Source organism: Trematosphaeria pertusa, assembly GCF_010094035.1.
Source record: "Trematosphaeria pertusa strain CBS 122368 unplaced genomic scaffold BU26scaffold_19, whole genome shotgun sequence".
Taxonomy (NCBI): domain Eukaryota; kingdom Fungi; phylum Ascomycota; class Dothideomycetes; order Pleosporales; family Trematosphaeriaceae; genus Trematosphaeria; species Trematosphaeria pertusa.
In genome coordinates this window covers 563,440-585,509 of record NW_022987230.1, presented here as the reverse complement: position 1 = coordinate 585,509, position 22,070 = coordinate 563,440, and the positions used below count along the sequence as shown (strand labels likewise).

Below are 22,070 nucleotides of genomic sequence, written 5' to 3'. Positions count from 1 at the left end.
CCGTGCCCTCGTTGAATATGGCGTTCGCAATCCCTCCCCCGTTGGAGGACAACTTCTGACCGCCTGGCCAGGTCCAAGAATAGATCCGGCTCATTTTGCTATCAATGTGCCATTTGTGGCACTTATAGGGTACATAACCTTCACTCCTTCTCTCCCAGAAAGGCAGACTACATAATTTGCTGCCGTTCCTTCCCTTCACTTCGAGGTTTGCTGGTCAATCTTCGAAATCCTGTCTTTAATTAAGAGCAACCCGGTCGAGCCCTGTCATCCTGTCCCTTACGAGATCCGTTCCGTCGCGCGTTAGTCGTTATTGCCGCATTGTTTACTAGCCTTTCATAAACCACCTTACTGGGCCCAAGTACATGAGCTGTCCATGTCCTCCTCCTCAGCGCCCTCGTCCGCTGGGAAACCAACTACAACCATGGTGGGCACTACGAACGCTGCCAATTCAGCAAAGCAAGCTGCTGCGAAAATGCACCGTCGCTCGCGGACTGGTAAGTTTTACGCTGTCTGCCCTTCTGCAGGGATCCCCGCGCTTGGACCGGTAGCTAACGAGAGCTCCGCAGGGTGCTTCACATGCCGCTTGCGAAGAAAGAAGTGCGACGAGGGAAAGCCCTCGTGTCGCGCCTGCAAGCACCTCGGATTAAAATGCGAATACAAGAGGCCAATGTGGTGGAGCAACAACGAGCAGAGACGGAGCCAGAAAGAAGTTATCAAGACCATTATCAAGCGCACGAAGCTCAGCGAGAAGAACGCGCAGGGCGTCGCCATGGGCGCCAATACCCCACCAAGCCTCTGCCACTCCGTCCCGACCTCAGAGACCTTCTCAGATGGAATGGGATGCACCCGCGCACAATCAGTCGACTCACAAATTTCCTTAGATTACAACTTCAATTCGCTCCCCACCCCCGACCTTTACAACGTATCGATGCCGCCGCCGATGTTCCCTCCCTCGTTTCCCCACCCCGGGCAATTCACACCGTACGAGGTCGATATCAAGACAGAGAGCCAGATGTTCATCAATGACATCCCGACCCGACGGGATTCAACAATATCCACCTTTAGTACCTACCAAGCACCGCCCGTCGTCGGCCACCCGTTCCCGACCGAGAACTGGATACAACAGGACTATTTCGAGAGCCGGCGCGAGTCTTTCGCGGAGGAGCCCCTGGACTTCCAGGTCTTCGACTTTCCTCATGGATCGTTTAGCCCGTCGCACCAGTCAATGATCCAGGTCGACGAGTGCGATCAGCACCTCCTCAACCACTTCATCGACAACGTCCTCCGCTTGATCTTCCCGATTCTCGAGGTGAACCAGCACGGCTCAGCCCGCTCAGACGTAATTCTTCCGGCATTGGAAACGAACAAGACCTACCTCCACTGCTGCCTGAGCATCTCCGCAGTCCATCTCAAGGCGACCCAGAGGATACAGGGCGAGCAGATTGATAGCGACATCATGCGCCACCGCTACGCCACGATTTCGGAGCTCTGCGAAGCCTTGAACCGCGACACCGAACATGCGCAAATCCTTGAAGCCACGCTCGGCATGATCTTCTTCCAATGTTCAGTCGGCCGCCCCGACGACGGTCTCCCCGACATCCCCTGGCACCAGCATTTCCAGGCGGGAACAGATCTGATCACCAAGCTGGATCTGCCGGCGCACCTCGTCGCACTGAACGGACAACCGCATGCGCAGCCCCCCTTCAACATGACACTTGCGTCGTGGATTGATATTTTGGGCGCTACCATGCTGGGCCGCACCCCTGCTTTTGCCGACACCTACCGAGAGAAGCTCATTGCAGATTCGCCCTCCGGCCTCGCCGAGCTCATGGGCTGCGACGACCGGATAATGTACCTGATCTCGGAGATCGCCTGTCTAGAAGCGCTGAAGCTGGAGAAAATGGATGAGGTGCAGCTGTGCGCACACATCAAGCTTCTCGGCGACCAGATCAGCTTGTCAGAGCCGCCGCCGGGAACGATCACGAACGCATACTCGTCCACGGGCGCTATCCGGCCGAAGCAGCTCAGCAGGAATATGACGGCAGTGTTCCGTCTAGCTGCGCGCATCTATCTCTGCAGTCTCGTGCCCGACTTTGACCGCACCCAAGGCAGCATCGCCAACCTGGTCGACTACCTGAGCGACGCTATGGACTTTATTCCCGCTGGCCCCGACGGATTCGATCGTTCGCTTGTGTGGCCCCTTCTTGTGGCCGGATCTGTCTCACTCCCGAACTCATCTTTCCGCAAGATGTTCGCAGATCGGTCGAACCGGTTAGGCGAGGCTTCGGACTTCGGTTCATTTGGAAGAATCAAGGAGCTCCTGAAAGACGTGTGGCGCATTAACGACGACGCCCTCGCGAAAGGCGACAAACAGAGTGTCCACTGGCGGGACACGATGCGACAGAAGGGCTGGGATTTCTTGTTGATCTAGAGACCCTGGCCATTTTCTGCTGGACGGCATCCTGGTCTGTACGGACGGCTTTGCGAATTCCCTTCTCTTTTCGTCGATGTGGGCTGCGCCTGGGCTCTCGGTACGTCCCCCCAAAAGCATCGCTATTCTCTGCATATATTACCTTAACCACGCTTTATACCCACTTTGTAATTTTTAGATTATCCACATCTGGCGGTGCGAGGGACGAGATTTACGGGCATGGCGGCATCTGATGGCATCATGGATGGCGTTGGAGGGATTCTGGTGACGATCTCACGGCTGGCTTGATGTCCTGCACGCCCTGGCAGGCATCTTTGGGTTTTGGGAAGGGCGCGCACATGGAAGCTAGTGCAGCTTCCAGCACATGGAACTGTATAGTAATGCGAGAAGAGGGCCCGCGAGCGCACGCAAGGAGGAGCTCCGGGTGCCGACAGTGCGGTGGAAGGAGAGAACGGAGCGGTGGAAGGAGAGAACGGAGCGTTGGAAAGCACGAAACGAGCGTCTCGCTCCACGCGAATTTGCCGCTCCTTGTGCTGTGCCTCTGTGATTGGTCGCCACACTCCGCGTCTCCTCCTCCGCAAGTGGCGTGCAGCTGGCTGTTGTGCTTCCTGACGCCAGACGCATGTTCTAATTTTAGCGAGGAACACCGGGGAAGATGTCGAAGCGTGCATTTGGACGCATGGCAGCGCTGCCTGCGTGCGGCACATCCTCAGGCCCACCAGGAGCTTCAGACGGTGCTCTGCCCTGCCGGGCTGGCCCGTCACCTGATTCTCGCATTTCCACGTCGAAATACGGCCTTGGACGGCCAATTTCCCGTGTTCATTAACGTAACACGTAAAGGGTATTCCGCCCCCACCCATATATACGACGCCTCGTCTGTAACGCGCTTTCTCCAACCCCTTCGTACTCCACATCCCAATGTCGTCCTCCGCCACATACCCGCCGTTTGCTCCAGTGGACACGTCAAGCCACCCGGTCAAGGACGACCTTGAGTCGCCGAGCATCTCGAGCACCAACGCTCTCGCCCGCTTCGAGTTTGAGGCCGGCCATGGCAGAGAAGGCACCAAGATTCTCATGGTAGAGTGGGAGGACGACGACACAACACGCGGCGTCCGCGGCGACTGGCATATCTCTTGGGAGGGCAAGGGCAAGACCACAGTGCTGCCCGCTGAGGACCAGCCGAGCAACGATGTGAACCGCATCTATTTCCTGCTCGCCCCAGGGGTCGCCGTGCCCTCTGGCGTCACGCTTACACACCGGCCGCAGGACAGCAACAGACTGACCGTAGTATGGCACACAAACCCGCTCCCCGCGATATTCCCTCCCGAGCTAGGGGCGTCGGCGCGCGCAGCGGGCAAGAAGGGCATCCTGCACACAATATGGGCGAAGAAGCGGCTGCAGGTGCTGCAAAAGGAGATTGAGGAGGAGTCGAAAAACAACGTCGAGGGCATAGGCTTCCTGATGGCAGTGCAAGAAAAGGAGTGGATCGAGCAGACCTTCGGCGTGAATGCGAAGCCTGCAGGCCTCAGCATCTCGCTGGCCGAGCCCACCGTGGCGCCCTTGGGCCCTGCAAGCCCCCGCTCGCCGGGCGGAGGGCGGCTGATGGAGAAGCTGCGCGGCCTCAAGCTCGGAACCAGCGAGAAGGACCTCACTGCGAAATCCGATCCCTCCGAAATGCCGCACTCGAACCCCCTCTCTCCCGAATCCTCGGATGTGGCGGTCTCTTCGTTCGCCGCGTTCAAGGGCACGAATCCTGCAACGCTTGCAGCGAAGCCCCCGCAGCCCCCGCAGACGACCCGCAAAGTCGCCGCAGCGGTCCCGCCGCCCTCCATTGTGGCACAGCAGCAGCAGCAACAGTCGTCCGGCATGGCATCCCTGAATGCATTTACCGCGCCCGAGGTCCCGATGTTCCAGTCCCGGGGCCCGCCCTTACCGGACGACGATAAGGATGAGGGGCTGTTTGCGCTTCCTATATCGCCGCGCAGTCCGGAGATGGGGAAGAGCCCGTTTTCGTTCGCTGGGAACGAGACGGCGAAATATGTCCAGGGAGAGAAGGTGTGAGGCGCGCGGTAGGGGAGTGTGGAGTTTTGGTCTTCTGGTTCTGCGCGGGTATTGGTGGTTTTGCTCTGGAGGCATAATGGCTTTATGATACCTAGAGTACATAGCGATGACATCGATGCGGTTCAGCTGGTTCGCCCGATGCTGAGGCTTGTTTACGAAGGAATGGAAAATTCAACACAGAGTTTGTCTTGGACAAGCGCTTTCTGGATTCACAATAAATTAGGCTCGTGTGCTGCTGGGAGTGGTGCAAACTAAGACGGGCTTCTATCATTGATGGAGGATTAGTGCGATGGAAGTCCACAACTGACAACTCTTTCAGACGGCCTGTGAGAGATTGCTGCAAATGGGTGATAGAAGCCGGCTCTCAACGTGGTGCTCGGGTGGACGAGGCGCCTCGGTCAAGTGTCAATACACCCTCTTGCCTGGCCGTCTACGTGAAATCAAGGTACCTAGGCACGTTTGGCCTCTTTCCATAGACCCGCTCGGCCTCGTAGGGCTCGCTGCAGTTGAGATGGGGCACTCACGTGAAAGGAAGCCCTGTCTTGGCGTAGGCTAAATTCTAGTGCAGATCTGGTGCTCAACTCCCGACACAAGCTCCATCGCCGGCCTCCAACTTTCCCTCACCACCAAACTCCTCTCCCTCACCCACTACCAACGCCCACACAGGGCGACTACGCGGCAATATCGTGCGCCCGGCACCCGTTGTATCCCCTACGGACGTACACTAGCCTCACGCGACTGCCATGTTGGTTCACGGTCGCGGCAGCATCGCGCAGGTGCACTACACCGGCGATGAGGCGGCCCCCGAGATCAAGAAGCTGCTTGACGCAGTGGTGAGTACCCGCCCCGCATTGTTCTGAGAGCCGTCGCTGATGCCGCTGCAGGTCGAGAGCGAAGATGAGTTTGAGAGGTGGGAGGCCCTGATCGCTCGCGCTTCGGACCTAGAGGGTGGTGTCACCCGCAACTCCAGCCCGTCCGCCATTGAGCTCGTCCGCAACGTCTACGACTGCTTCCTCGCCAAGTTCCCGCTCTTCTTCGGGTACTGGAAGAAATACGCCGATCTAGAGTTCTCTATCGGCGGAACTGAGACGGCGGAGATGGTGCGTTCACCGACTGCTCTTCATCGCAAGCGCTGACCCGATGTGACAGGTGTATGAGCGCGGCGTCTCGTGCATACCGAGCTCCGTCGACCTGTGGGCCAATTACTGTGGCTTCAAGATGGATACCTCCCATGACAACGACGTCACCCGAGAGTAAGTCTTGCAGCCTTCCTGTTTTCAGCCACTCAACCGCACCGATAGCCGACGACGAAGCCGCTGCCGTTTGGTCCCGCGCACAAAACACTCTCTTGCCCTTAGCGCTGTTCACGGCGCCAGTCTCTGCCCTTTGCCCTCGCATTTGCACCTCGGCGACACATGAACAGGACCTCCCGTGGCGGAGATGAGTAGCAGTTCGGACCTCTTTTCAGAGCTCTGCATTTTTGTATCCTGCAAGATCCCCCTCCTACCCCTCCCCTTCCTCCCCTTTCCTAGCTATGCTAACCGTCTAGCCTCTTTGAGCGCGGCGCGCACTTCGTAGGTCTTGACTTCCAGAGCCACCCATTCTGGGAGAAGTATATTGAGTTCGAAGAGCGCATCCAGGAGCCGACCAACGTCACGAAGATCCTCGCCCGTATATTCCAACTCCCCGTGTACCAGTTCCACCGATATTATGAAAAGTTCCGTCCGCTCATCACGAGCCGCCCTGTTGAAGAGCTTGCCGATCCTAAGCTTCTTGAGACGCTGAACAAGGCCGTAGAGGCTGAAAACCAGGGGTTTGAGCGCCCACCTCTGGAGCTTGACCGCCAGCTTCGTGGCAAGATCGACCACTACTACTACGATATCTATCTCCGTATTCAGGGAGAAGTCCAAGCGGTCTGGCAGTACGAGAACGCCATCAAGCGCGCCTACTTCCACGTTACTGATTTGGAAGACGAAGACCTCGAAAACTGGCGCAAGTATCTCGACTATACGGAGAAGCAGGGCGATTTCCACCGCACCTCTTTCCTGTACGAGCGGTGTCTCGTCGCGTGCGCACTCTACGACGAGTTCTGGCTGCGTTATGCGCGCTGGATGTTCTCGCAGGGGGGCAAAGACGAGGACACCCGAGTGATCTACATGCGAGCGAGCTGCATATTCGTCCCTATTTCGCGGCCACTTGTCCGTCTCAACTGGGCTCGCTTCGAAGAGAAGCTTGGTCGCATTGAGGTTGCTCGTGATATCCACTTGGCCATTCTGGAAGAGGTGCCGGATCATGTCGAAACTATAATCTCACTCGCTGGGGTGGACCGGCGGCACGAAGGCAATGATGCGGCCGTACGTACCTTGGAGATCTACATCAGCCAGCGCAATGCCCAAGTGGGTGGCTTCCTCGCCGTGGAGCAGGCACGTATCCTCTGGCGCTGCAAAGATTCTCCCAGTGAGGCCCGTCAGCTGTTCAAAGACAAGCACGACAAATTCCTCGAGTCGAAAGAATTCTGGCTTAAGTATCTGGAGTTCGAAGTCTGTCAGCCGGCTCCGGATCAAGAGGAGGCTCATGCTCGCGTAAAGGGAGTCCATGAACTGCTCCGTGCCAAGGGCCGCTTTTCTTCCGACGTCATGAAAGAGCTCTCGCAGTACTACATGGAGTACCTGATGGACTACGGAGGCAAGGGCGCTGCCGATGAGTACATGACGCTCGACAAGGAAGTGAACGGGTATGTATCGTCCAAATACCCTTCTCCCCCTCTCGGCAACTCCAAGGGGCAGCCTCACACTTCAGGAAAGAAGCGGAAACACAAGGCGAAAGCAGTCCAGGCCAACGCCAACCCCCTGGTCAACGCCCAGGTCAGCAACGAAGCTGCCTGAGAAGACAGCCAAGTCACAGGCCTTGTCTGACGTTGGCCACTTTCGTTTTCATCCTTCACACATGTTCTTAGTAATTCTGCACTGCACGGTAGACAGTGAAATGTAAAGATCCTAAAAGTCTCAATCTGGTGGCACAGCTGACCTGGTCCTTTTGCATAGTCCGCATTCCGGCTCGGAGAAGCGCAGTCTGCCTGAAGAAGGTGGCAGCGCTGAATCTCCTCCTGCGAAGAAGGCTCGCAAGAGCAAACACTAAGAGGGAGATGCTGGAGAAGCTGTGAGTTTCCTCGTCCCAGTCTCATACAATGGGCCTTGTTCCTCATAAGATCGCAGGTGAACTTGCCTGTCTTATAATGACTTTCCAAAGCCCGTTTGATGTACAGCTTCCTCGAACACCCCGGCTTAGAGCCACAATGATCGGCATCGTCCCGCACATTCGGCTTGACTTCCAAGGTAACGGTATGGCCGCCATGCCTACTGTCTTTGTTTACTTCCTGTGTACTCTATTTTGCGGTCTTTCATTTCTATGCTTGGCTATGGTGAGAGGGGGCAGCATTTGCGGCTTTGATAGAAAGAGGTGGCATGTGGGCATATTGGGTCTCCTTCGAGCATGGGTTGGTTTGGCGTTGATGGCACTTTTCGCCTGTGTTGATAGCATGTTGAGCGTTGGTCATTCGCCGCGCTCGGCTTCTTGTTAGAAAAGTTATGCAGTTCACTTGTTGCTTGCTGGCCCGACTCGCTTTGTGACGGTCTCTGCGCATCATGGTGTTCTGCGTGACAGATCTGATGGGATACCAGACCCTGGTTTGGCTGTGTTCTCGTGTGGCTAGACGAAGGCTTGCAGTGCATTCAAGATGCTTAGCGTTGCTATGTACATTTGCTTCATATGCTAGCACATATCTACGCGTCTAAATCCCTTCTCCCCCACCTCCCCCTTCCCTACACCACATACCCCGCGGAATTACTCTGCCTCGGCTCCCCCGCCGCCTCAAACATCCCATCCTCCAATCTCCTCAGTCCCTGCGCCGTACTCTGCCCCGGCGCCACCCACGTCACATTCGCGCCCAGCTCGCTCAGAAACGCCGTCGTCGCATTATCAAACGCATACTCGAAGCTGACCTGCGCCGGCACCAGCTGGTCGTGTATCCGCGGCATCGCGAGCGCCTCCGCTGTCGTCATCCCGCCGTCTAGCAGATGCATGATATTCTGGATCGTCGCCGTGATGATGCGCGAGCCGCCCGCCGCGCCGACGGCGATGTAGAACGCGTCTGCGAGCGTGGAGTTGAGGTGCTCGACGATGACGGGGCTGATGCTGGACAGCGGGCGCTTGCCGGGGCGGACATAGTTCGCGGGCGAGGGGATGTAGCCGAAGGCGTTCGTGGTGCCGGGGATGCTGAAGTCGTTCATTTCGTTGTTCATGATGACGCCCGTCTCGGGGACCACCAGCTTGCTGCCGAACAGCAGGTTCACGGTCGTGGTCAGGCTGATGGCCAGCCCCGTGTGGTCGGCTGTCACGACGTGGCTGGTCCCCGGTGTCTCGAGCGACTCCAGCCCTTTCGGGTCGTAGTAGCTCACGTTGAAGGTCTGCGTGTCGCTGATCTTGCTGCGGATTTCGGCCGCGGTTTGCGCGGAGACCATGGAGGTTTGGTAGGCGTCAATGCCGGGGAGGAAGGACGGGTCGCCCAGCTCGGCGCGCATGCCGTAGGCGAATTTCATGGATTCGTCGAGCCGGTGCGTGGTCAGGTTGATGTTTGAGGGGTCGCCGACGCCGCTGTAGCCTTCCATTATCTTGAGCACGGAGAGGGCGACTTCGCCGCCGCTGGGGGCGCTGCAGGCCGTGAGCTTGTAGTCTCGGTATGTGATGGTCGAGGGCTTGCGGATGGCTGCGGTGTAGTTCGCCAGATCGGACAGTGTCATGGTGCCGTTGGCGGATTGGAGGGCGCGGATGGTGGCTTCTGCGATGGGGCCGGAGTAGAATGCATCTGGTCCTTCGAGCGCGATTGTCTCCAGGGTGTCTGCGTATCTCTTTCTGGTGATCGTTTCGTTCAGCTTCAGTAACCTTCCTTTGGGCGCGAAGTCGATGGCGAATTCGATATCGTCGACGAGGAAATTCGATGTTGCGTTCTCCCCCGCAGAGCTGATGGCAGAGTCCATATACCGGACCAGATCCTCGTTGACAGTCCAGCCTTCGCGGGCCACTTTTACAGCGGGCAACAGCACGGTGGACCAGGGTAGCGCGCCGTAGTTTTCGTGGAGGTGCTGCAGACCTCGCAGTTCGCCTGGGACACCGGAAGCCAGCCCGCCTTCAAGAGATGCGTCTTCGTTGTCCTTGTACATGTCTTCAAAGGCCGCGGCGGGAGCCGTCTCTCGGAAGTCGATGAATTCGTAGGTCCCGTTGGGCGCGCGGACGATCATGAAGCCGCCGCCGCCAATCCCTGGAGAGGTATTAGCAATGCTTTCATTATTGAGCATGCGCGATCATTCGTAGTGTCTGATTCGAATCCGGCAGAGCAAGCATAGCATACCAGAGTGGTACATCCCAACCACACCCACACAAGCTACCGTTCCAACCAGCGCGTCCGCCGCATTTCCCCCCTGCTTCAGCAACTCAATGCCAATGTGACTACAGACATCGCTCTCTGACGCGACAGCTCCCAAATGCCCAGCCTCCAATCCCGGCGGCGACGGCGTCCCAGACGGACATGGCGCACTCGCAATCGGATTCCCAAACGCTGTCTGCAGTGCCAACAGACCCGTGACATACTGGTACAGCCTGGGAGCCATGGCGCCAACAACCGACGAGCCCGTGACGGAAGGCGAGAAGAAAGAGAAAAAGAAGGCCAGGAACGCGTCCATGATGCAAGTTCACAACAAGGCTAATCTACTGATCCCCACAGCAGGGACCCCGGAACCTGGGAGCGGGCCACTCTCCTCGCGCAGCAGTATCAAATCCGCCGCTATTCACGCTTCTGGAAGCTGGAGAAGCTATGACCACTACTGACGAGGGGGAGGGGGGAATACGGGACTCGGCTGTCGTCCAGGAACGGGCGGGCGTACGACAGAGCGGGCTGGGATTGCATCATGGCGGCTGGTTGCTAGGCTTTTGTAGGCGAGGGTTATCTGCGAGGCGCTGGCGATCGGAGATAGTGGTTGTGATAACGAGGAACGATGGCAGGGGGTTGCATGATTTGACGTGTGTGGGTTGGGCAGGATGCTACTGGTGGTGTCCACCGCAGCCAGGCCATCGTGACTACTGACTTGCGGCTCAACGGGTGCCCGTGTGATCGAAGAGCAGAGTTCGTGGACGACTTCATTTCTAATCAGTCGCGGTGCTGACACTGATGCTTTTGAGCTTGGGCCGCCACCTTCCTGAATGGGATGGTGCATGTCTAGCCTATTCGGATCTGCGGTGCTGGGATCGTGACCTCACATCCCTCTTGCGGTACCTACCTTTGTAGGTATGGAATTCTCCGGATTTAACCTGGGAAGGGCTCGCCGTACAAAGAAGTGCCTAGGTAAGATTGCTCAGCTAACTATACGGTCCATTGTACGCACCGGCGAAGGCCTCCAGGCTGGCTGTTACGCACGTCGCAGAGCCGGAGAATCCCCCACCGAAAGGGCCTCCCGTGTGGCGCGCTTGGGTACAGTCCCCAATCCTTCAGAACCTCTGGAAGATCGAGTACGGTATACCCAAGGTACAATTGTAGGTGTATGGCAAAGATGTTGCCAAGAGTAGGGCTGGAGCCGCCTTCCTTCTACACCTGCATTGTTCCCTCCCCGCACACCCACCACCTTGTTATCAAGAAAATCTCCTCTATCTTCCCCGCTCGTCTGCATTCCTCTCCTCCCTCTTCCCAGCTTCTCCGTGGTCTTCGTTATTGTTTGAGCTCAAAACACGTCCGCACACAGCTCTCCTTCGTCATCGCCACATCCACCAATACCACATCACAGATTGCGAGACTCCCTCATGTCTTCTTCAAGGAGGCATACAACGCCTTCGTATACCGCTCGCCGGAACCCCGGGTCTTCAAGAGTCGTCTTCCGCTGGTCGAAATCACAATAGATGCACTTTCGAACGGCGCGTTCGTATCGTTCTCCAGCCTCGGCATACACATCGTCGAGTATACGCGTCGCAGTGCGGAAGTCCGCGAGAATAGGATGCGTTTCACCCGCAACCAGGTCCATGGGCTTCCTTAGTTTCTCAATCGGGCTACCCATGCATAACTCGATCAGGAGGATACCGAGGGCAAAGATGAACTCATTACGGATGTTAGGGCATCCTGCTCGTATCTCTCTGGATGCTGATGCCTCTCTCTCTGCCGGTGTGTGGTCCATCACAGCGGATATGGGCACCGAGATGTATGGCGCCATGTATTGTTCCTGTTCGGACGAGCGCAGGAAGACCACATCGTCGGTTCTCCAAGGCTGGGCTATCCAGGGCGTCTCGTAAAGCTGTAGTAAAGTTGATGCGAAGATTATCGCCAACCGCTTTGCGTCAGCCCCTCTCAAAGGCGGTGAAGATCCATCAACGCGAGGTCCCGCGAGGACTTGACGGAGGGATACTGCTCGAAGATTCTGCTTCTCCAGAGCTTTCGGACGCAACAACAGCTTTTGGCTAGTATTTCGGGCGGTCAGATACCCTTGGAATGGCTGAGAGCATTGCGGAGGCCAGCATGTGGCCAATGTTCCGCAAAGGTCCAGAATGGGTGACATCGCCTCCGGCTTCGGTGTCCTGGTCCTTGATCGCTCCCTGCCGCCCCCAGGCTCAGCAAATCTAACGGGCCCCTTGCCTTTCGATGTAGGCTTCATTGGAAGGAGCGCCATAGCCTCTTTCTTCGGTTCGATCACTTGGATTTCAGAAGCCCTCCAAGACCACGGCTTCGCATCGCCATCGGACCCAGGGCCGCTGTATGCGAATATGACGCTGAACATCGGGCCTTGGGGTTCTGGATCCCAGGGCGCCCTCCGGGAGTCGTTATCCCCTCGCTTTTCCAAGAGAAGATTGACTCTATGGGCGGCTTTGCAGTTGCACCCGAACCCAGACTGGACTGCCGACAAAAGGCCGTTAGCGCAAGTTCGAATGCTCTGGAAATCTGGAATCCTTTCAATGCGTCGCGATCGAGCCGGTTCCAGGCGGAGATTCTGAGACGTTAGTCGGTGGAGTGCGTGGTTTCCGTCTTTGATCCTATTCAACAGATCTTCATAGCTTTTTCGGCACAGACTGAACTCGAATTTATGATAGAATCTTCGAAAGACACTGGGCTGGTTCACCGGCTCCTATACCAGGAGTACAGTCAGAAACACCCCAAAGGTAAGGGGGCTGCGCTCATTGAGCCCACACTAACCTTGCCGATCTTGTCTATTCTTAAGCGACTTCGAATCTCTTCCACGGCTTCCTTCATATCTTCCAGTGTAGCCATATATGGGTCGTACGCCCCTTGCAGCCTCGCTTTTAGTTGCTGATCTATCTCTGAATCCTCCCAGGCTGTGCCTCCCGGATTATCCAGCATGGTATCCACGATCGAGGCAGGATCGATGCCGTTGAGGAGTTCTTCGCATGTATTACGAAGAATCTCCGTCTGGACCTTTAACTGCCGGATCAGACTTCCCAGCTCGCGTTCGTATTTGCGTAGTGTCTTAATGGTAGAAACTCCTGCAGCATAGTTTTGGAGAGCGGTGACAATAACTGGTATTACCCCGAGGACGATACCCGCGACTTCGACGCCTGACATTACGGTCGGTACCTATATCATTCGATGTCAGCCCAGTTCGCTGATTGACCTCCAGTAGTACCTTTAAATGTAGGCTTAAGCTCTCTTCAAGCCACCACAGACCCTCGAACAGCAAGAATGGCGACTGTAGCGGCGTTTCAGATGCGGGGTCTACAGTTGCACACTGAAGGTCAGGTGCCGCACAAGAACCTGGCTTCCTTAGGTGTGCGACCCCTCATGTCAAATGTTATACTAACCGCTTATCACCATTTTGATCGAAACAACTTCAGCAGCGCGACGCAAAACAAATCATGGCCATTGCCGCAAGTGTCTCCCAAATCTTTGCCGCGTTTTCGCAACTCCTGGGTGCCTTCGATGCAGGAACGCTTGCCCTGGATGAACGCAGCCGGCTATCGCCTGCGAGACTCGCAGAGCTCCGACTTTCTCTTGAGGAAGAGCTCGGCCGATTCCGGGTATGGTCAGGCAATGTCGGTGCTCATAGGAGTGGCCGCAGCTCTCTCGACTTCAGGCTTCGCGACGCGCCTCATCTGGAGGAGAGGGTGCTTAGCCTCGTAGAGGAACTTCGAGAAGCTTTGAACGACGGTGGGTGACTCTTTCCCTAATCCCACATATGCCGGGGCACCCTCTTTCCTCTTTCCGGAGGCAAGGAGACCTCGGGACTATAGGCTAGGGGGTACCAGCTAATCCTATCGCCGCTTAAAAAGGGCGAGGTCCCAAGAGTCCACACAAGCCAGCTTCAGCGCAACGAGAACTGCGTCCATGGCCGGTTTTGACCACCCCTTCTGTTGGGAGTTTTCAGCAATAGAACCTTTATTAACCGTGTGCAGGTGTTTCTATTCTTTCCGGATCGAAACAACCTTGGGAAACTCAATCTTCGAGCGACGACTCCGGTTCACCATCAGCCAGCGATACCGAAGAAGTCGGCCCGGCAGCACGATCTCCTCCATCGCCCGCCCACGATGTGATAGCGAATACCGAATTCGAACAGATACACCAGGATATTGGCGAAATAATCACTTGCTTGCTGCGGCTCTCCATGATCATTCGGCAACCGATCTCCCACGCCAAATTTGCCCAAGCTGCCAGCGTTGACAAGTCAGCCTTCGAACCCTTTGATGCCAACCATGTCCGAAATAAGTTTCCCAGAACAGAGGAATATCTGATAATCCGATTGGGAAAAGCGATTACAAGCCGGCGACGCTATCTGACGTATCGGGAGAATCATCAACAGAAACTAGCGCATGGTCTAGCCACAGGTCAAGGGTCTGTCGGTATAGAGACCAAGGAGGAGACAGAGTCACAACCAGCTCCGCTAAGCACGGTCGCTTCTTCTCTCCCAGAGAAAGCACTTAACTTCGCTGCCCTCAATGAAGACGAGGACGAAGCGTCGGAATGCGGCTTCTCAGAGACGTCATATGCCAGCTCCACGAATGACGAAACTAGGCTGGCCCCACCACCACTCCCGGCTTCGGCTTCCGCAGGCACACCTTACCAGTGCACCGTATGCCACATGATCATCGATATCCAGATAACCGGAAAATGGAGGTCAGTATTGCTTCTCGCCCATGACTTCTGGGCCACAACCGCTGATCGAGGAATGCAGGAAGCATGTATTCAACGACCTCCACCCATACGTTTGCACTTTCAAGCATTGCGGCACCCCGGATAGGCTCTACGAACGGCGAAGTGAGTGGTTTGCTCACGAGCTTCAGGTGCATCGGCGGAAATGGCATTGCCTTCGTGGCTGTTCTAGCACGTTTACATCGAGTACGGTGTTTGAGGCACATCTGCGGCAAGCGCATGGGAATACTTCAACCGGAAAAGAGCTCTCAACACTTATGGACATGTCAGAGTCACAGCAGAGTATGGAAGACGAGGCGTCTTGCCCACTGTGTAGAGCGTACACTGGCCCGCTCAAGCTGCTTCGCAAGCACATTGGAAAGCATCAAGAGCAATTAGCACTGTTTGCTCTTCCGTTGAGCGTGCGAGAGGATGATAATGAAGAGGAGGAAGGGAGCGACGAACCCGAGGATGGCGACGAGAGAGGCGAATCCACCACAAAAGGAGACTCACGACCATGGTCGAGAAATGATTGTGAAGTCCCTGCAAGCGCATCAGATTCCACTAGCATGCCCGCTGACATCGATCAACGCTTCGAAGATATTAGCGTAAGATGCCCGTTGTGCGGCGGGACTAACGGGTTCAATTGCCCTTGTCAGCTGCCGAGGGTGAAAAAACAACTCCGAGAAGCAAGACTGAGGTTCCTGCAAAAGGCGCCCGATATGCGGGCAACTGAAGCAGCTATGAGAGATGAAGACATGCAAGTTCAGGATCCAAATTCCATTCTGATGCAGCGGCTGACACGCCCTAGTGAAGAGTTTGTATTCCACAAAACCCGGGAAAGAATGAGAAAAGACTGCTTGCATATGCGAGAGTTGTTTGAGAGGGGATCCGATGAGGAGTCTCAGAGGTACGAACATAGAATAGATCACTACTGGCTCCAGTTGTGGAAGAGGTTTCCAGACCACCTTGATACTACCTTCAACCGGTACATGATAGTTAATTGGCATGGGAATATTACTCTCCCAAACCAACCACAGCACTACAGGCCCGCATGAGGAGCGAATAGAAGGCGTCACAGGGGAGGAGCAAGAGCAAAGAAGGGGCTCCTGAGGAGTAAAGAGGGTCGCTGTTGCTGGGGAGCCGGGCATAGAGAGGACTGGAGAAAGGAAGCGGTGCGCAAAGTGAAGCGCATGCCAGGGTACAAGGGACTATCCAGGCTGGTGGAAGATGTGATGCAGTAGTCCCAGAATTCATTCTGTCCGTATGGGAGCGTCGACGGGGTAGCCATAATATTCATTCCTTAGCAGAAGGCCCTCACAGAGTCATGTATGGATGAGGGAAGTCGCCGTGGCATTCACCATGCTGCACCTTACCCAGAGACTGTTCATCGTAGCGTAATCACAACAAACATCGAGAAAATTTTTAGTCCAGCTCTTCTTCCCGCAAATAAACTCCACTTCGTCTTTCATCGTTTGCGTATCGTTGCGCGCCCTGACTATTCCACACCTTATTGTCTTTAGTTGCTCACGCTGCGTGCATGCCTCCGGAGCGCGTCCTTGCTTCGATTGCAGGCCAAAGCGACTGCATAGGCTGCTGACTGTCCGTTGAACTCCGTCCGGCTGCTGTACACCATGTGCGAAGTAGAAGACCTAGGAATACGCGCAATGGCGGAAAGACGCTGAGCCGGAAACGTTGGTTGTTGGTGGTTCGGCGAACCCAGCTCGGAGAAACGAGCGGAACCGACATCGCCGCCATGTCTCCCAACCGGATGCTAGCATTGCCGTCTTTTCCCGCAGGCTACCCCACTCTGCCGCCAGGAGCCAACGAACCCCAAATTTCCCAGCGGCTCACGCTCCAGAGCCACGTTCTTATTAGCTCCGCTTAATGATAACTATATAAATTGATCATTTTGTCACTCAGCCATCAAACAAGCAATCAGCAATCAGAGGTTCTGTAGTGTAGCGGTCATCACTCCGGATTCTGATTGGACTTATCGTCAGAATCCTTCCGGCAACCCCGGTTCGAATCCGGGCAGGACCTTAAGTCTTTTTTTTTTTGGCGCTTTTTGGTGGCTTTTGGTGGGGGGATGGGCTGGACTGACGCGTGGGTTTTTTTTCCCATTGGGAGAGGGTAGGCGGGGTGTGAGGTTTAGGCGCAATCATTTTCTGGTCTTTTTTTGCTAATGGAATTGTGCTAGCTTTGACCTTTCATTCCTTTCGTTGTTGTGCATGTTTATCTGTCTCTATCCTTCCTTCAGGGCCGCAGGGCTTTCGAAAGCTCCAATTCGCACACGCAGCTCTTGACAGCATGTCGCGCTCTATCGTCCACCCATCGGGCATCGCAACCCAAAGCACTTCTCTCTATCAAAAGGCACATGGCCAGCCCTACTGCATCACCCCATAACTATCCCCCCCGCTAAGTAATCCCCCAAACCACATCATTGCTCCTTCCCGAAAGCCTCAATCTTCGTCTCAATAACCTTCGCCATCTCGCCCCTCGTCAGCCCCTCGGGCAACACCCCCAGCATCTTGATCTGCACCGCATGCCTCCAATACGGACTCATCTCCACGCGTCCCTGCCGCACCGCCTCATCCACCCTCTCCACCACCATCCGCGCGAAGTCCTTGGCGAGCGGCGCATTCCCCTGCATCCCCAGCCTGTTCCCCTCGGTCCGCACGTCCCCCGGCACAATGCACAGGCAGTCGATCGGGTAGTCGAAGTGGCGGAACTCGCGCGTCAGCGCGCTCGAGAAGCTGTGGTTGAACGCCTTCGTCGCGCTGTAGATGCTGAGGTACGGCATGCCGGTGCGGGCGCCGGAGCTGAGGTTCAGCACGAGCGCGCGGCAGGCGTTGCTGGACGCGGTCCGCGTGAGATGCGGGATCATGAGGCGCGTGAAGTGCGTGGCGAAGCGCAGGTTGAGGTTTATCGTGTTGTCGATGTCGGCGGCTGCGAAGGCGCGGAAGTGCCGGAACACCGGGGGAGGCAGCGGGACGCTGCCGACGTTGTTGATGAGCAGGGTGATGGGGAGCGGTTCTAGGCTCGCGACTAGGGCTTCTATCTCTGGCAGCGGGGCGGTCATGCAGTTCAAAGTGAAGCTTTTTATGCGTGCGCTGGCGTTGGGGTGCGCTGCGTGCAGGCGGGAGACGGCTTCGGAGACGCCCTCGTGCGCCAGGATTATCACGCCGAAGTCGAGGGAGAGTAGTTTGTTGGCGAGGCCGTAGCCGATGCCGGCGCTGGAGCCGGTTATGAGGGCCCAGCTGGTGGTGGTGTGGTCTTTGGGTTTATATGCTGCGAGTGGGGATCGTGAGGGGAGGAAGTGCAGGGTTATGAAGCGGTGGAGGTTGTAGGCGATGAAGAGGAGGGTTGCTGTGCCAATGGAGAGCAGAATGTTAGAAAGCACGGGAGGGAGCATGGTGGGTGGGTAGGATGTGCTGGGTTTGAGAGGTACGGAGAGGGGAGACTGGTGGATGTTTGCTTCTATAAGAATGGGATATGAGTATGCAGCGCGGCGGGATACGAAGTGAAACTCAGCCCATCTATCCTTTTCTGGATAGTGGGTTTGCGCCACAGACGGGTATGCAGCATTAGCAACTCTTTGCGTGCGGGGAGGCATCAGCACTAGCCGTTTATAGACCGAGATAGCACTCGCACCAAACATGCTAACTAGAGCCTGATAGATCAGCGGGATATCTCGCGGCTTGATACACGTGGGACTCTTGCGAGGAGCAATGAGACGATCCAGCTTATAAGACTGGCATTCGCTCTGCGCCAGCGCCACTAAAAGCTTATATTCGCAAGCGCTTCGCACATTCCAAGCTGAAGCCTCCCTCTTGCGGTAGGGAATTCTGGCTCGCCGTACAAGTAAGATTGGCTCGTCCATTGTACGCACCCGCGAAGGCCTCCAAGGTAGCTGTTGCGCACATCGTTCTATCCGGAGAATTCCACACCGCGAGAGCCTACCTACACCACTACACGCGCCTCCTTCTGCTGCTCCTCGTCCAATCTTTCCTTCCTCTCCGCTTCCCTCCTCCACCTACCCGCAAACCGCCACTGCACAGCAACACCCGTTAACGCAACTGCCTGCACAATCGCACAAATCGTGAATGCCAGCCCAACCCCCACGCTATCCACCAAAGGCATCACGAAGCTCGTGCCGCCGGCCGCAAACAAGCATCTCGCGAGATTGAGGCTAGCACTCGCGGCGGCGCTACGGTCGGAAAAGATGTCGACGAGGTAGGTCATGATGACGGATTGCGTAGAGACGGCGGTCCAGCCCGTGACGAAGGTAGCGATGATAGGGACGGCGATGTGGACGCGATGGGAGTATTGAATGGTCCAGCCGAAGAGAAGAATGGACAGGCACTGGAAGAGAGAGAAGAGGGGGACGAGGCGAAGGCGGGCCTGCTCGAGCGGGAAATGGTCTTCAGGGTGGGTTGTCGTCCGACGGGTTAGGTTTCCCCCTCCTGTTTCAATGTCCGGCCGCTGTGATCGAGCCTCGTGCTTCGCTTTGACGCGGCGGTAGTCTACGTCGAGGATTTTGCCGGTCACGAGTGTACCGATCATCGAGCCCATGCCGTTCGCGATGAATGTCAGGCCGATTTGCGTTTCGCCGAGGCCGTACCGTTGCTCGAAGAGTGAGGACATGACAGTGATGCTCATCTGCCAGACAGCGTAGTAAATGGCGAGGAAGAAGATGATGGGCGCTGCTTGTTTGCTGACGAGGATGCGAAGCGGTCCAGTAACGTCGATATGTTTTCTTGCAGCTGGTTGCGCTGATTCCGCTTCCGATTTCCACTTTACTCTTGTGAGCCTCTGATAGGCAGTTAGAGGATATCTCGCGATTAGACTCGCTGGCCGCCGACCTCCGTTCCCGACAATCGACCGTAGTGTTTCGGGAAGGAGGAAGACCAACAGGAGCAGAAAGACGCCGCTGTAGATAGCTAGGAAGGCGAAAATCGCCTTCCAGCCTAAAGATCCAGCCAGAGCGCCTCCGATCACCGGTCCAACGGCTACAGGGATGAGCAATCCAGCCTGAAAGATCCCCATGAAGCCTCCGCGCTCAGCGCGCGTGGTAATGTCTCCGATGACACCGGACCCGACCGCAATCGTGCTCGCACTGCCGGTGCTCTGCAAGCATCTTAGCACGACTAGCGTGGCGAAGTTCTTCGTTTCTGCGAGGCCGATACATGCACCGAGGAACACAAGGAAGGTGCAGCAGTAGGCTATTCGGCGGCCCTTGACGTCGGATACGGGACCCCAGAGGCTGGGCGCTAAGCCCTGGAAGATGAGGTACGAGGTTACTGTGAGGTTGACTAGCTCCACTGAGACATTCAGATCGTGGGCGATGGTAGGAAGCGCAGGGAAGTAGATGTTCGACGCAAAACCGGAGACTGATTCCAAGTAAGCTGATCAAGGTTATTGTGACCACAGGAGTTGTAGACTTACAGGTTGCAGCGGTGGAAACGATGAAGACGAGCAGAAATTTTTGACGCCTGTCGAAGATGCTGTAAGTTTCTGCTGGCGTTGATGGCGTTACTAGTGGTGATGGCCATGGTGTTCCTGAAAAAGTGATGGGAGGCTCTTCAACGTGGTTTCTGGTGGTCATAGTCCGTTTCCTTTAGTAATATGGGACGAGACTGAGTACGATAACCTGATGGATGTAGAGTGGAAAATCGAACAGCATTTACCTTCATATATTCTACGCCTCCGGATCTGAGCGGAGTTGAGCGCTATAGTGTGCGGAGTTGAGATCTGAGCCAGGCTTTCCGACCAATCATGGCCTACTTCCGGAGTTGATATTCTATCGAGCTTGGGTCTTTCGTACTCTTCCGAGACCGAGGAATACGCACTCTCGGCGTCTCGTTCTTTCTGGGGGCTGCCCACGCCTGGCGCGCAAGAGCTGTGATAGTAGTGTCAACCACCGTGCGTGCAACTCGTTACCGCGTAAAGCACTGTTCCGAACTCATCGACATTCTCTAGCCACTGATCCACTCTGCTGCGTCTTTCGATGATACCAACTTCACCCAGGTTTGCAGGCATCGGCCAAAGTTCGTCAATGCGGAGACCTTCCACCCAGTCCGCCAGGTGGAGGTTATACGCCGTTTCCCACTTGTGACGCGTCTGTGCCCTCCACAAAGAGTGGTTCGCTGGGGCAGGCAGCCCTTGTAGTTCGGTGCCCAGCAAGGTCGGAAGGCCATCTTGGGCCGAAAGGACGCTGTCGAACAGGTACATGGTGAACAGCGTCCGGCGCTTCGCCTCGGCGGTAATCCAGGCTTCCCATCTTGGACGCACACGCTGCTGCTCCGCTATACACATGAGGCCTCGACGGCTGGCTGCGCTGGCAAGATCTTGTAGGTTCATCATTGCCTGTCGGAGGCATGGGCTCGACCCTTCGTTGAGTCTGAAGAATAAAACCATGGAGTAAATGAGGTAGGCTTGGAATGCTCCAAGCAGAGCCAGATCGTCGTACGTCTCATGCTGCTCGTATAGGCTGCTCATCTCTCTTTGTAGCACATCCGCTGCGGCGCGTTCACTACCTGGCAATGGCTTTTCGCACATACGAACCAAAGTCAGGCAAGTAGAAAGCGGCGGCCGTGTTGATGTTGTCGTAATCTGCGAGGTGTGCACGAATGGTGGCGCTCCGCGACCATGTACGGCCACAGCCGCATAAGACTTGAGGATCCTGTAGATAAACGCCGTGATAGATGCGGAATATTCTTTCGTCTTTTGGCCAGGGTCGGGAAGATACGTATTCAGCCAGCGGTTGCGGATGTCGTCCGCGTTGATAGGACAAAAGAGCTCCGGGCCTGAAAGGACTTCCACTAAGGAAAAGTCAGGAGCCTCCAAGCCCGTAGAGAGACGGCTCGGAATGTTCGGCCTTGAAGCTGTTGGAGAGCGGGCCTGACGGAATGTTGTCGAAGAAGTATTTGTCGGGCTGCTATCATGCATTAACCGTGTTGATTCAACGATTGAGCCTGACGTCTCTGCTTCCGTAGGCAGATTGGCGTCCAGCGACGGAAGCACCAGTCCGGATGGGGACAATACGTTGGACGTGGAAGAAAGGCTGCTCAGTCCTGTCTCGCCGTTGCCGCCTGCACCTTTCGCGGAGTCTTCATATGATAGGACTCGAGGGTACGTGCAGGACAGGCCTCGCAGAGCACACCTGGTGCAGCGCCCTGCTCTGCGGTCACATTTCGCCTTGGCAGCCGAACAGCGTAGGCAGGCCTTTTGTCGGGAGGTGGCATATCTCGCCGTCTTCATAACGGGTATTGTAGAGCCCCCACCGGCGCTCTGGTGAGATGTCTCCGGGTGTGGATCAGCTACTTCTCGGGTCGACTGTCCCGGGCGAACCGGCGGCGGGAATCCAGACTCGCGTCTTCGAGACTAAACGGGTCTGCGGTA

The 22,070-nt window shown here is 56.1% G+C and overlaps 8 protein-coding genes and 1 non-coding gene across 9 annotated transcripts; 5 read left to right on the top strand and 4 right to left on the bottom strand.

The window, feature by feature from the left end:
- Positions 1-421: 421 nt before the first annotated feature.
- BU26DRAFT_438561 (uncharacterized protein) lies at positions 422-2,431 on the top strand (the record flags this gene model as incomplete). The annotated part of the gene is made up of 2 exons (XM_033824295.1): positions 422-494; positions 567-2,431. The coding sequence occupies 2 exons, from the start codon at positions 422-424 to the stop codon at positions 2,429-2,431; spliced, it is 1,938 nt and encodes a 645-aa protein (XP_033677724.1).
- A 771-nt stretch (positions 2,432-3,202) lies between these two features.
- BU26DRAFT_131454 (uncharacterized protein) lies at positions 3,203-4,538 on the top strand. The gene has a single exon (XM_033819670.1). It carries the CDS (start codon positions 3,350-3,352, stop codon positions 4,490-4,492), a length of 1,143 nt encoding a protein of 380 aa, XP_033677723.1. The 5' UTR covers positions 3,203-3,349; the 3' UTR covers positions 4,493-4,538.
- A 697-nt stretch (positions 4,539-5,235) lies between these two features.
- On the top strand, positions 5,236-7,528 carry BU26DRAFT_582514 (pre-mRNA-processing factor 39; the record flags this gene model as incomplete). Its single annotated transcript, XM_033834527.1, has 4 exons — positions 5,236-5,325; positions 5,377-5,592; positions 5,642-5,745; positions 6,042-7,528. The coding sequence occupies 4 exons, from the start codon at positions 5,236-5,238 to the stop codon at positions 7,375-7,377; spliced, it is 1,746 nt and encodes a 581-aa protein (XP_033677722.1). The 3' UTR covers positions 7,378-7,528.
- Positions 7,529-7,898: 370 nt separating this feature from the next.
- On the bottom strand, positions 7,899-10,230 carry BU26DRAFT_510531 (uncharacterized protein; the record flags this gene model as incomplete). The annotated part of the gene is made up of 3 exons (XM_033827241.1): positions 7,899-8,241; positions 8,327-9,809; positions 9,900-10,230. 3 exons carry the CDS (start codon positions 10,228-10,230, stop codon positions 7,899-7,901), a joined length of 2,157 nt encoding a protein of 718 aa, XP_033677721.1.
- Positions 10,231-11,319: 1,089 nt separating this feature from the next.
- On the bottom strand, positions 11,320-13,106 carry BU26DRAFT_610009 (uncharacterized protein; the record flags this gene model as incomplete). Its single annotated transcript, XM_033835969.1, has 2 exons — positions 11,320-12,651; positions 12,720-13,106. The coding sequence occupies 2 exons, from the start codon at positions 13,104-13,106 to the stop codon at positions 11,320-11,322; spliced, it is 1,719 nt and encodes a 572-aa protein (XP_033677720.1).
- Positions 13,107-13,396: 290 nt separating this feature from the next.
- On the top strand, positions 13,397-15,724 carry BU26DRAFT_555393 (uncharacterized protein; the record flags this gene model as incomplete). The annotated part of the gene is made up of 3 exons (XM_033832318.1): positions 13,397-13,688; positions 13,934-14,651; positions 14,710-15,724. The coding sequence occupies 3 exons, from the start codon at positions 13,397-13,399 to the stop codon at positions 15,722-15,724; spliced, it is 2,025 nt and encodes a 674-aa protein (XP_033677719.1).
- An 892-nt stretch (positions 15,725-16,616) lies between these two features.
- Positions 16,617-16,709, top strand: BU26DRAFT_t62. Its single transcript has one exon. It is a non-coding gene; the product is annotated as a tRNA-Gln (tRNA).
- A 116-nt stretch (positions 16,710-16,825) lies between these two features.
- On the bottom strand, positions 16,826-18,145 carry BU26DRAFT_524279 (NAD(P)-binding protein). The gene has a single exon (XM_033830246.1). It carries the CDS (start codon positions 18,079-18,081, stop codon positions 17,107-17,109), a length of 975 nt encoding a protein of 324 aa, XP_033677718.1. The 5' UTR covers positions 18,082-18,145; the 3' UTR covers positions 16,826-17,106.
- Positions 18,146-18,400: 255 nt separating this feature from the next.
- BU26DRAFT_494402 (MFS general substrate transporter) lies at positions 18,401-21,929 on the bottom strand (the record flags this gene model as incomplete). Its single annotated transcript, XM_033826182.1, has 5 exons — positions 18,401-20,059; positions 20,115-20,204; positions 20,372-20,452; positions 20,591-21,569; positions 21,795-21,929. The coding sequence occupies 5 exons, from the start codon at positions 21,927-21,929 to the stop codon at positions 18,630-18,632; spliced, it is 2,715 nt and encodes a 904-aa protein (XP_033677717.1). The 3' UTR covers positions 18,401-18,629.
- Between the last annotated feature and the right edge of the window lie 141 nt (positions 21,930-22,070).

What these genes read in the sequence shown, in the direction of transcription:
- BU26DRAFT_131454 (XM_033819670.1), top strand. Translation starts at nt 3,350, where the DNA reads ATGTCGTCCTCCGCCACATACCCGCCGTTTGCTCCAGTGGACACGTCA.
- BU26DRAFT_524279 (XM_033830246.1), bottom strand. Translation starts at nt 18,081, where the DNA reads ATGCTCCCTCCCGTGCTTTCTAACATTCTGCTCTCCATTGGCACAGCA.